The sequence below is a fragment of the Eschrichtius robustus genome, chromosome 2 (genome assembly GCF_028021215.1).
Source record: "Eschrichtius robustus isolate mEscRob2 chromosome 2, mEscRob2.pri, whole genome shotgun sequence".
Classification (NCBI taxonomy): domain Eukaryota; kingdom Metazoa; phylum Chordata; class Mammalia; order Artiodactyla; family Eschrichtiidae; genus Eschrichtius; species Eschrichtius robustus.
In genome coordinates, this window is record NC_090825.1 from 165,322,215 (window position 1) to 165,335,749 (window position 13,535).

At 41.5% G+C, this 13,535-nt stretch overlaps 1 protein-coding gene across 4 annotated transcripts in view; it reads left to right on the forward strand.

The window, feature by feature from the left end:
* The window catches only part of LOC137759890 (zinc finger protein 317), a 28,524-nt gene extending 15,581 nt beyond the window's left edge, over window positions 1–12,943 (forward strand). The window contains exons 2-7 of one of the 4 annotated variants that reach the window (XM_068536630.1): window positions 3,608–3,733; window positions 4,296–4,435; window positions 4,918–5,044; window positions 5,620–5,715; window positions 6,207–6,289; window positions 6,776–12,943. In XM_068536630.1, coding sequence (XP_068392731.1) covers window positions 3,703–3,733; window positions 4,296–4,435; window positions 4,918–5,044; window positions 5,620–5,715; window positions 6,207–6,289; window positions 6,776–8,095 — 1,797 coding nt within the window. In that variant the 5' untranslated portion in view covers window positions 3,608–3,702 and the 3' untranslated portion in view covers window positions 8,096–12,943. Of the gene's footprint in view, window positions 1–3,607; window positions 3,734–4,295; window positions 4,581–4,917; window positions 5,045–5,619; window positions 5,716–6,206; window positions 6,290–6,775 lie in introns of those variants that run through there. The other 3 variants (XM_068536631.1, XM_068536633.1, XM_068536632.1) reach the window with 3 other exon arrangements.
* The last annotated feature ends 592 nt before the right edge of the window (window positions 12,944–13,535 follow it).

The window sequence follows — 13,535 nt, forward strand, 5'->3', positions numbered from 1 at the left end:
GAGGGAGGGCAGACATCTTACTGGTAATAGGAGTCATAGGTCAGTTGTGGGAGGAATTTTTATGTAACTGGAGACAGGAAAGTAAGAAAGGCTCCACTTAACTTTTTTAAAGTAGAGTATAATTTACGTTCAAGAAAATGCACATATCTCAGGTGATCAGTTTGATGAATTTTTTGACACGGTGTACATTGTATAGCCACTAACTGAAAAAAATAATAAAATATTTCAGTTGCCCCAGAAAGTTCCCTCTTGCTTCTCATTCTACCACCATATCATATTCCTGCAAGGAGGCAACCAACTTCTTTCCTTCTATTGACTTAAACAAACACATTTTGCTATCAACCTTAATAAATTTTACCTATTTGTGGAATTGGAGTTATAGAGCTTTTTTTTTTTTTTTTGGTCTCGCTTCTTTGTCAGCATTATAGAAGTTCATCCATGTTGTGTGTCTCAGTAGTTTCTTTTCATTGCTGAGTAGTATTCCACTCTACATACCACAGTTTGCTTATTCATTCTTTTGTTGATGGATATTTAGATTGTTTACACTTTGGGGCTATTAAGAATCAGATTGCTATGACCATTTTTATATGAATCTTTGTGGACATGTTTTAAAATTTTTCTCTTGGGTAAATATCTAGGAGTGGAATTGCTGAGTCAAATGGTAGGTATACTTTTTAAGAAACTGGCGCATTGTTTTCCAAAGTGGTTGAACCATTTCACACCCCCACCTTTATTATATGAGAGTTTTGGGTGTGCTGTATCCTTGCCACCATTTAGTGTTGATAGTCTTTTAATTTTGGCTGCTCTGGTGGGTTAAAATGTTATTCCATTAGTTTTAATTTGCATCCATCTGATGACTAATGATTTTGAGTAACTTGTCATGCTCATTGTTGCTCACTCATTAAATTTTGTGAAGTGTCTAAGTGTAGCCCTTGCTGAGTTATTTTTTATTTTTTATTATTATTGTTTTGTAGGAGTTCTTTATGTAGTCTGAATGTGAATTCTTTGTCAGGTGTATGTACTGCAAATATCTTTTTTCCCCAATCTGTGGCTTGCCTATTTATTTTCTTTCTTTTTTTTTTAAAAATAAATTTATTTATTTATTTATTTATGGCTGTTTTGGGTCTTTGTTGCTGTGCGTGGGCTTTCTCTAGTTGCGGCAGGTGGTGCCTGGGCTTCTCATTGTCGTGGCTTCTCTTGTTGCGGAGCACGGGCTCTAGGCACACAGGCTTCAGTAGTTATGGCACGTGGGCTCAGTAGTGTGGCTTGCGGGCTCTAGAGCTCAGGCTCAGTAGTTGTGGCACATGGGCTTAGTTGCTCCACAGCATGTGGGATCTTCCTGGACTAGGGCTCGAACCCATGTTCCCTGCAGTGGCAGGCAGCTTCTTTTTTTTTTTTTTTTTTTTTAATGAGAGCCTCTAGGAACTACATTTTTGTCTTTTTTATGGCTGTGTTGGGTCTTCGTTTCTGTGCGAGGGCCCTCTCCAGTTGCGGCAAGCGGGGGCCACTCTTCATCGCGGTGCGCGGGCCTCTCACTGTCGCGGCCTCTCTTGTTGCAGAGCACAGGCTCCAGACGCGCAGGCTCAGTAATTGTGGCTCACGGGCCTAGTTGTTCTGCGGCATGTGGGATCTTCCCAGACCAGGGCTCGAACCCGTGTCCCCTGCATTAGCAGGCAGATTCTCAACCACTGCACCACCGGGGAAACCCTGGCAGGCGGCTTCTTAACCACTGTGCCACCAGAGAAGCCCCTATTTTCTTAATAATATTATTTGATGAATAGAAATTTTTAATTTTGGTAAAGTTTAATTTATTGATTTTTTAAAATGTTTAGTTATGTTTGTGTCTAGTCTAAAATATTGTTGTGTAACTCAATGTTGTTAAAGTGTTCTCTGTGGATTTTACTTTTTGGTGTCTGAGTTATCTCAAAAAGGTTTTTTTTAATTCAAATTTTTGTGTATGCAGTGATAATGGAGGTCAAAGTTCCTTTTTGTCCATTAAGTTCTTGCAGCACCTTGTTTTTTTCCTAGTTTGAAGATCTAATTGGCTTTCTTAGGCGATTTATGAATTGGGCAGCATCCCATCTACTGACTATAGAAGGGTGCTGTCTCAGCACTATTTATTAAAAAGACAACTTTCCCTAATGAATTTCTTTATTCCCTTATTGAAAATCATTTGACTATGCACGTGTAGGTCTATTTCTGTTTTGTTCCATTGACCTTTTTGTCTATATTTATTCCAGCAGCTTTTCATTACTGTAGTAAAGTTAGTAATATGAATCTTCCAAGTTTATTTTTCTTTCTTAACATTGTTCTGGCTCTTCGAGATCTTCTGCATTTTGGTACCCATTTTAGATTTGGTTTGTCAATGTCTAGAACATAACCTGCTGAGATTTTGGTGATGACTGCGTTGTATCTGCAGATGAATTTGGGGAGAGTGAATACCTTAATAATACTGACTCTTGCAGCCCCTGAAAATGATATAGCTCCTCACTTATTTAGGTTTTTTATTTCTTCCAGCATGGTTTCACAGCTTTTATTTGGTTTATTCCTATGTGCTTTATATGTTTTATGCTATTATAAATGAAAGTATTTTTTAAGTTTCATTTTCCAGTTCTTTGCTGAGTTATGTTTTTTTAGTTGTGATTACTGTGAAATGAAATGCAAGATTATTTGCTGAAAGCAAGGGTCATGTAAGACAGTTTTGGGTTTAGAAAAACTGGTGAGATTTTTACATGGTTTGGGGGAGATTGGAAGATTGGATTACCACTTATGCTTTTCTTTAGTGTAGATGCTCCTTCAAGGTTAGTGACTGGGTTTTGAAAGCTGCTGGTGTGACTGGGTGTGTGCAGACTGGTTTTTCCAAGTACCTTCAGGGAGGAAACAGATGGTTGGAATCATCCCAGACTGGTCTTCTGCTCATTGGGGGTATACTAGGTAGAGGATTAAAGGAATTTGGACAAAACTTTGTAGAAGTGATGGATCATGATGGATCTCTCAGCTGAATAGGTGGGGCAATGAAGAAGAATTTGCTGTTAGGGAGCAAGGTGGTAGAAGCCTGGGTGGCCTGGAATCCCCTCTAAGTGGTAGAGTTTATGTGAGAAGAATGTTGTGTAGGAGGTTTTGTCCAGAGAGCAAATTTCTGAATCATTGTTTGTGAAGTGAATCTGATTCTGGTGATGACAAGGCCTGGGCTGTGGCCCACAGGTGTGTATGTTGGTGTGGAGTGGGGGGCCAAAAGGCATTGGCGATCAGAACACATGGTCCAGATGGACCAGTCCTCATGGATGCTGGAGCCATCCTAAGCCAGGAGGACTATGCCTTGAAGTTGAAGAGGTCTGGGACCCAAGTGTTCAATGAGTGACAGAGTTTAACAGAATTGTAACTGGGGACAAATTACTTGAGAGAGTGAATCTGAATCTTACCCGAGGTAGGTCAGGGACCTCCACCACATTGCCTGGAGGTTTTACCTAAACAAGGTTAAGGCCCAAGCTGAGACAAGCTGCTCCAAAGAGGAAACGCTGAAAATCAAAAGTCAGAATTGTCCTGTTAGTGGGAGAGACAGAAAGCCTTTGGCTACACCTAGTAGTCTTTTTCTCATTTACTACAGATGCCTGCTCCAAGAGTCCCATGAGAGCGAGAGAGTAGCTTTCTGGTGCCAGTGCCCTGCTTTCGTTCAGGCAAATTTACTATCATTCTCGCAGGATGGCAGCTCTTGGTCTGTCTCCCACATGTGGTAAGTTCTTCGGGTGATGAATGCCCTCAGAAATCAAGCTTCAGTGGCCCCTGCCCCTTCACTGAGGGCAAGGATGTGCACAGCTAGTGGGAGGGCTGCCAGGTTAGAAGTGGAGGAGGATACGTGAACTGAACGAGGGTGGGAGCGAAGTTCTGAGAGCTCCCCAGGTGACTGTGTCTGATTCAGGGTCTTTGTGAGTTTGGGTGAGGCAGGGAGTGTTTGTAGTTGGTGTGTAAGGAGGGATACTGGTAATTGGTAACCCTGCGGCATCCCATTTATTATTTTGATAAGTCTGGATGAAGTAACAGCTCTATCGCAGAGCTTTTATTTCTTTACCCATAAATTGAGAATATATATCATTATCTTTATGGCTATGTAGGCCCACCACCCTTTTTCCTGTCCTTGAGTAGAGCAGGGCTTCTCAGGCTTGTTGTACAACAGTGTGTGTGAGGGAGTGTGAGATTGGGGCATGCGCACTGCACACATATCGTTAGTGTGAGACCGTTTCCTGATCTGCGAATGTCAGGTGGGCTTTAATCCTCATGGGTCCTCTCTTCTCTAGCTATGTCCAACCAGGAGCCTGCCAATGTCCATGAGTCAGAAATTCCTCTTTCTTCAAAAGACCATTCCTGTCCCCAGGATGTGGAGCTGTTTGCATACAATGGCCTGGAGCCTCATACATCAACCAGTGTTGGTTCCCAGGTACACCAAGGATCTCAAGGCCCCTGAGGGTGGAGGAGGCACTTCCCTAGAATGCCCCCAACATCACATGTTAGGATTCTTTTAGATCTTTATCCAGGCTGATCGATGCATGATCAGGGTGCAAGAGGAAGAGCTGGAGAAGTTGGTGAGGCTGTCCTGGTATCAGGGATGTTAGGGGAAATGACTTATATAACAGGTGTTTCTCTCATAGTATAGCTCAAAGCTCTCAGGCCAGGTTTGGAGTTTAAGCAGGTTTGATCCCATGTCAGAGTTGCATTTGAAGCAATGAGATTATCTCATAAGATTTCTCATTGGAAGAGAAAACATCTGAGGACTGACCTCTAGAGTAAATGTTTAGACCCCAGATCCCCGTATTGAAAATCCTGTGTTTAGAGTCTCTCCTGTGTAATCTTTAGCTTCAGCCATCTTTGAACACAGATAGGCTGGGTTCTCACTGACCCCAAATGTGTGTGGTGTTTCAGAAATCAGTGACTTTCCAGGATGTTGCCGTGGACTTCACTGAGAAGGAGTGGCCCTTGCTGGATTCTTCTCAGAGAAAACTGTACAAAGATGTGATGCTGGAGAACTATAGCAACCTTGCCTCAGTGGGTAAGGCTGGTGGCACTTCTTCATTTATTCGTTCATGAATGAAATGTCTTTGTTGTAAGTACTTGCTGTGACCTAGGAACTGTGTGGGGATTCGGAACACAGTTATGAACAAGCCGACCTGGTGCCTGCCCTGATGGTACCTTGGATATTGAGACCTGTCCATTGCATTGCCCTTGGAGGTTGTCACGTGTATCTGAGCTTGGGCATAGCTTTCTGAGTTAAGACGGCCTCAACCCTAGCAGTCCAGTGGTTAGAACTCTGAGCTTTCACTGCCAAGGGCACGGGTTCAACCCCTGGTTGGAGAAGTAAGATCCTACAAGTCGTGTGCCGCGGCCAAAAAGAAAAAAAAAAATCCTCATTCTTTTGAAGGGCAAAATGTGTGGGTATTTGTGGTTTTGTGTTTTATGGAAGCCTTTCACTGTGTTCCTTAGAAATGTGGCACCATCATTTTGCTGCTCCTAAGTCAGACTTGTCCATCTTCAGAGCACTGAAGACCAAAACACTGACCCCAGACTAATGGAAGGGGTTGTCCTCTGCACGATCCTCCCTCAACATGTGTCTTTCCCCGTGAGTAGGGTGTCAGGTGAGCAAACCCAGCCTCATCTCCCACTTGGAGCAAGAAGAGGAGCTGAGGACAGAGGAGCAGGAACTTCACCAAGGCCCTTGTCCCGGTAAGCACCAGGCAGACACAAGTGCTTCTGAGAATCTGCTCTCTCCAGTGATTGGGATGACAGAGATCCGTTAGGAAACGTCACCCAGGGAAATCTGAAAATGCTCTTTCTCTTTCACTGTCCCTCCATCCTCTCACAATTCTTTTGGTCTCCGTGTCCCTTCGTCTTTAAATTCGACATGTGTCCAAATGGGTTCTTTGTCCCATTCTTTCCTACTCAACATTCCTGATCACACTCTTAATGTCATTATCAATGTCATTCTTTGAAGAGGTGCTTCTTAGTGAGTCAGCTTAAATTTCTACCCTTGTCGTTGCCAAATATCTCACATAGCCAGATTTTTCAGTCATTTTTACTCATGTGTGTTCTCCCCTTTCATATTCCCTTTCCTTCTTTAAGGTTAGTATTTGCAAAGAAGGCCACCTCTGTTTTTGTCACCATCATCCCACCATTTTCTTTCTCCAGCAAGTTAATATTTTCCCAATTTGTTTCAGATTGGGAGACTCCATCTAAAACCAAATGGTCAATTCTTATGGAAGATATTTTTGGGAAGGAAACATCTAATGGTGTGACAATGGTAAGATTTCCTTGGGATAATTCTGGATCTTCCATATTGGGAGAGGACAGGGGCAGCCTGAGTTAGAAAAGCAGCTCAAAGCCAGGCAGGTCCCCAAGAGGAAACAGTGTCAGAGACACTGAATATTACTGATTTGGGGAAAACCCTAAAACCTGGCCCCAAACCTCTTCACTTAAAGTTCCAGTGAGTAAATATTTCTATAACTATGTCTCAGATGTTGAGTGTTGGAGCTTAATTTAGTTTTAAACAGTTAACAAAGTATATGCAAAAAGCTTTATGAAAGTTATACACATGGAGCCTCAGGGCATAGTGTTCACTTGTTTTCTTTGATGGAGTCCAAATGAGGCAGGAGCAGTACTTTTGCATTGCAAAGTATGACATTATTAGTCATAATGATGTGCTTCTATGCCAGTTTATGTGGGGATAGTCTTAGGAATGTAATGAATATGGGAAATGCCTTAGTCAACACTCCCTCTTCATCAACAGGAAAGCAGTCGGCTTGGAGAGAAATCCAGTGAATATGCTAACCTGTTTGACGTCTTCAGCATGGATGCTCACCTTACTCAGCAAATGGGAAGGCACACTAGCAAGAGGCCTTATCACCGCCGGGACTGTGGCATGACTTTCAAGAACAGATCCCATGTAACCCAACATGTGAACATTTACAATGGGAGGAAAATGCATGAATGTCATCAGTGCCAAAAAGCCTTCACCACGAGTGCTTCCCTTACACGGCACAGGAGAATACACACTGGGGAGAAACCCTATGAGTGCAATGCCTGTGGTAAAGCTTTCAATGACCCCTCAGCTCTTAGGAGTCATGCAAGAACTCACCTCACAGAGAAGCCCTTTGACTGCAGTCAGTGTGGAAATGCATTCCGAACCCTCTCCTCACTGAAGATACACATGAGAGTTCACACTGGGGAGAGACCTTACAAGTGTGATGAATGTGGGAAGGCATACGGCAGGAGCTGCCATCTCATTGCACACAGAAGAACACACACTGGAGAGAGACCCTACGAATGTCGCGACTGTGGGAAAGCTTTCCAGCATCCTTCACATCTCAAAGAGCACGTCAGGAACCACACTGGAGAGAAACCCTACGAATGCACACAGTGTGGAAAAGCCTTCCGATGGAAGTCCAACTTTAACTTGCACAAGAAGAACCACATGGTAGAGAAAACATACGAGTGTAAAGAGTGTGGGAAATCCTTTGGGGACCTCATGTCACGGAGAAAACACATGAGAATTCACATTGTAAAGAAACCTGTTGAATGTAGACAGTGCGGAAAAGCCTTCAGAAACCAGTCCATCCTTAAGACACACATGAATTCCCACACTGGAGAGAAACCGTATGGGTGCGATCTCTGTGGGAAAGCCTTCAGTGCAAGCTCCAACCTAACTGCGCACAGAAAAATACACACTCAAGAGAGGCGCTACGAGTGTGCCGCCTGCGGTAAGGTATTCGGTGATTATTTATCGCGGAGGAGGCACATGAGCATTCATCTCGTAAAGAAGCGCGTCGAATGCAGACAGTGTGGGAAAGCCTTCAGAAACCAGTCGACCCTTAAGACACACATGAGGAGTCACACAGGAGAGAAGCCTTACGAGTGTGATCACTGTGGGAAAGCCTTTAGCATTGGCTCGAACCTTAATGTGCACCGGAGGATACACACCGGCGAGAAGCCCTACGAGTGCCTGGCCTGCGGGAAAGCCTTCAGTGATCACTCGTCCCTCAGGAGTCACGTGAAGACGCACCGGGGAGAGAAGCTCTTCACGTCATCAGTGTGGAAAAGGCTCCAGTGACACATCTCTTTAAAGAGAAACATGAGAGCGCAGACTGGAAGGGAACCTGGCAGGTGTAAGGAAGGCAGGAAGCCTTGATGAGCTCATCTCACTGGGCACAAAAGATATGTGTTAACTTGGGAGAAATCCAATTTGTGTAATAACTGTGGAAAGACTTGGGTTTTTCCACATCACTTTGGAGACAGCGTGAGAACTCAAGATAGGTGAGAAAACGTGTTTGTGGTGTGAAGAAGCCATCAGTGTATGTTTAGCTCTCAACAAACGAGAACTTAGGGGGAGAAACCCTAGTCTGATATTTAATGTCAAAATGACTTCAGCATCACCTTGTACCTTCTTGGCACAAGAGTAAGCCCACCAGGGAGGATCTCTGTAAATTCCAAGACTGGACAGACCTTTCCTGGTCTCACTGTATTCCTCATGAGAGAAATCACACTGAAGAGAAAAACCTATGAAATAAAGGAACATGGGAAAGTCGGTAACGGGTGGGCAAACTATGGCCAGCTGTCTGTTTTTGTACAGCTGGCAAGCTGAGAATAGTTGTTGCATTTTTAAGAAGAAAAATATGTGCCAGAGACCATGTGTGGCCGACAAAGTCTAAAATACTCACTGTCTGGCCCTTTACAGAAAAAACTTGCCAGTCCTTGGTCTACAGCAGTGGTTCTCAACTGGGGATAACTTTGCTCCCCGGGAGACACTTGGCAACGTCTGGAGACATTTTTGGTTGTCAGAACTGGGGAGGTGCCACTGGCATGTTTTGGGAAACATCGGGGATGCTGTTAAATATCCTGCAGTGGACAGGGGCTTCCCCCAAGAGAGAGAAATTATGTGCCCCAAAATGTCAATATTGCTGAGGTTGAGAAACCTTAGCCAACAATCCCTCAATTTTTTATGAAACACGTGGGTACTCACACTAGGAGAAATTTCTATTTAAAACTTCAAAATTATAATCAGTGTAATTCTTTCAGGAAACACATGAGAACCCACACTGCAGACAATCCCTATGTGGAGATAATTTCATCCACAGCCCTGTCACTTGTGCATATGAGAATTCACTCCCCAGTGGGATTTCTTAGTAAATGTGGAATTGCACTTATCAGTCTTTCATCATGAAAGTGGACCCCAGCTCATGAATTTTTAAGTCTTTAATTTTAAGATTATGCTCTTCCAAATAACCTTTATGCCTCATCACAGAAGGTTTGTATATAGTATTTTTACTATAATTTCATTCTCGATATGTGTTCATTTCCTTTTGGACAACTTGACCGATGGAATTTTTTAGAATAGTGTTACATGCTGTGTAACATGTGGGTATTTTTAGTACCTGTTTGTTACAAGTATCTAATTCAAATGCAGTTTTGATCAGAGCAGGATGTCTTCATCAGATTCATCCTTTGGAATATTTTTGGCCTCCCATCCAGCCAAGAGTAACATATAGTTGCTCCTTCAGTATCTCATATTCTTTTATATCAAGAAAGTCCAAGTTTTGTCTGATTAGTAAGGTGTGCTATTTTTAAAAATCTCTTACAGGTTTTCCTGCAGCTAGTACAGTCCATGTCCACAGCCTGGCCATTGACAAATAAGCAGATATCACTGTATGGGCTGTAAAAAAGCTCTTGAAAAAGAGTCATTCTTACTTAGATTCTTCTCTACGTTTTTTTTTTTTTTCCCTTGTTCTTCTCATTACTTCTCACCTTGAAAAGAGATTCAGTATCTTGTGTTAAAGGTGCATCTTATGACCGTGAGGATGCAAGCCACAGGCTGAAGGGGGAGATAACTGCAGAAAAATCACAATGATCCTGGCTTCCCCCGTGGCTTCTTTGAGTGTCTGCACTAGTCCTGGATTTATTGTTTCCAGACTTCCTATTACATGAGAAAAAATAAAACTGATTATTGGTTTAAGCTACTTTGGATATTTGATTGTTTAATCTATTTAATAATTATTTTATTGGTGGCAGGAGGGTTCCGCTGTACCCAGCTGGATGCTATCTGTAACCCATACCTCTGGTCATTAGGTTGGAGAGCTGCTACATGTGTGGGTATAATCTACTTATACTTTTAATTGTTGGATATGGGTTTTAAAAATCCTTAAACCATGTTTTTAAATTGTATTTCAAATCCCTGATGTACTTAAACATTACTTCTTGACTTGTGCTGAAATAAGTGTATTAGTTTTCACCAAAGCTCTAAGAAGTAGGTACCACCAGTAACTCTCTTTTGCATATGGGCAGTCTGAGGCAAGGAAGTTTAAGGGTGCTTGTGTGAGGTCAGCTCATTAACAAGTAGTAGTGCTTGTGTTTTGAGTCCATACTCTCTTATGTCAGGCCCTGTTTGGTGCCCTGAATCTATAGCAGTGAGTCAGGATTTTTGCCTTCATGGTGATCACATTCTACTTGGGATTAAGGCACGTGATAAACAAATGAGTAAATATATTGTATATCAGATGGTGGTCAGTTCAGTGCTGGGAAATTTAAGCATGGTGATGATGAGAGGGATGCGGGGGTTCAGTGGAACTGTTGGATGGATAGGGAAAGCCTTTCGTTTAAGGGGGCATTTGAGCAGAGATGTAAATTCACTGCCAGTGTGCACCGTGTTGTAATGTGGGGAAGAGCACCCTCGGCAGTTCAAAGGTCATGAAAAAGAATTTTGCTTGGGACAGAGGGGCCAGTGTGACTGGAGTCAGGCAAGCTTGGGAGTTGCAGAAGGTGTTGAGGTCAGAGCTGGATTGAGGTCCTGTTCACTGCAGCATCTTGTGGGTTAACTGGAAGGACTTTGCCTTTCTTTCTCAGTGTGGAAAGTCAGTGGAGGATTTTGGATAGAGAAGTGACAACCATTCAATTTCTGTTTTTAGAGGAACATAGTGGCTTATGGGTTGATAGGCTAAATAGAGGGACAAGATGCAAACAGAAACCTGTTAGAACGTCATTGCAAAGTTCAAGTTAAATGTACAGGGTCCAGATTATTAGTAGCAGGGGTGTTTTGAGAGTCACGTTGAATGTGGCTGTAGTTTCTTTTGTATTTTCATCCCACAATTCGTTTAACTACTGCTGATGTACAGTTAGTTGCTGGACTATTTCCACTTTTCCCAGTTAGGAACAATGCTGCTTTAAGAAATTGTGTACATGCCTTCTGGAGCGTTGCTGAGTTATTCCAGGAGTATGAAATTGCTGGGTTGTAAAGTCTGTGCACGTTCATTTTATCTTAATGCCACAGTTGTTTCTGCAGTGTTTGTGTAATGATACCTGTGTGGTAACATTTAAAACAGGTTTTACTGAAATGCAGAAAAGTGCTTAACTCATACATATGTACAGCTAAATTATCACATGAACACATCCGTGTAAACAGGCAAGAAAAATGTTTTACTCGCATTCCTGATAACCCCTTCTCACTTCGTCCACATAACAAACCTTTCCTTACCCCTCACAAGTGACTAATATTCGAACTCTGACAACATGGCTTGGCTTTTTGTTTTTGAACCCTATGCAAATGGAGCCACACAGTATACATTCTTTAGTGTCTGTCTTAATTTGCCCAGTATTTTTGTGAGGACCTCTAGATAGTAATACGTTTTATTGGGTTCCATTGTTTGACTATTCCGTTTATTTAAGCAGTTCGTGTTGATGGACATTTGTCTTTTCAGCTTGGGGCTATTGTAAATAATGCTGCTGTGAGCATATTTTAGTATTTCTGATAGTGGATAAGTGCATATATTTCTCTTGGGTGTATACCCTGGACTGAAATCACTGGATCACATGGGATGCATATTTCATAGATGATGCCAATTTTCCAAAGTGGTTGTACAAATTTGTTTTTCAACAGGCTATTTTATGGAGTTGGATCAGATGATACTAAAGTTGCCTGCCTTTTTCTTACTGATTTATATATTCCAGATGTGGGCCCTATGGCTGGATACGTTTTGCAAGTAATTTTTCCCACTCTGGCTTGTCTCTTCAGTGTTTTAATTGGTGTCTTCTGATGAAATGAGTTCTTAATTTTAATGTCACATAATCTTTTTTTTTTTTTTTTTGTCAACACAGGACTGAAAAGCCATTTTATTTCCACAGTTACATTCTTAGGATTAATAAAATTATTTTTGGAATGGATCTTGGAGGTAGGGAACCATAATGTTAATAATACCGCACCATTTCCCACACAGACACAAAGCAAATGCACAACACAACACCAGACATATCGAATGTCATCTAATCTTTATGGGCATCATTCTTCTGTTCCTGTGTAAGAAGCATTTACCTACCCTGAAGGGAAGAAGATGCTTCACATTTTTTTCTATAGGTTTTATTGTTTTAGTATGCACATTTAGATCTACACCTTGGAATTGATTTTTTGTGTTATTGTGTGAGGTAGGATTAAGTTTTATTTTTTTCCATATTAACCCAGCATCATTTATTTTAAAAGTACATCTTTACCCCAGGGATTTTTCACCTTTATCATATACTGAATTCCATATGTGTTGGGTCTAAATTTGGACTTTATTCTATTCTGTTGGTCTATTTGTTCACACACCATGCCACAGTGTTTAAATTATAAATCAGAGGCTTTATAATAAGTTTCAGTGTCTGGATGGACTAGTTCCCCCTCATGGTTTTTCTTTTTAAGTGTTTTTCTAGGTATTCTTGTATGTATGTGTGTGTGTGCGGGGAGGGAGGTATATGTACTTGTCTGTTATCTTGTCCAACTCCATAAAAGTAGCTTGTTGGTATTTTTATTGGCATTGCCTTGAATTTATAACTTATAAATTAACTTGGGTGAATTAACGTCTCTATAATGTTAAGTCATCTTATCCAAGAACAGGGGATGTCTTCTGATTAGTTCAAGTCTACTTTAGTGTATGTCAGGAATGTTTAAGAATTTGCTTTGTAAAAGTTTTCTACATTCTTGTTAGGTTTTTCCTAAGTATTTAATCTTACATTGTAAATTAAATTTTCTCTACCATTACGTCTTCTCTTCACAGTTTCTGTATATGAGAGCTACTAATTTTGTATCTTGATTTTATAATTTGATACTTCACTGAATCCTTTCATTTTTTGAGTTCATTTTATTATTTATTTTCTGGGATTTTCCAGGCATACTACCATATCATTTGCAAACTGAGTGAGCTTTGCTTGTTTATCAACTCTTATGCCTCTTATTGTTTTTGATTGTCTGATTGCATTGGCTTGTACCTCTAGTATGATAATAGAGGGCATTCTTGCCTCGTTCTAGAGGTAATGCCCCTATTGTTTTTCCATTCATTAAGATAAATGTTCTTTAGAACGAAGGTGTACAGTTGACCCTTGAACAACGTGGGGGTTAGGGACACCGACCCTCCACACAGAAAATCCATGTATAACTTTACTGTTTGCCCTCCATACCCATGGTTCCACATCCAAGGATTCAGTTGCAGATTGTATAGTATTGTAGTACATATTGTTTGAAAAAAAAA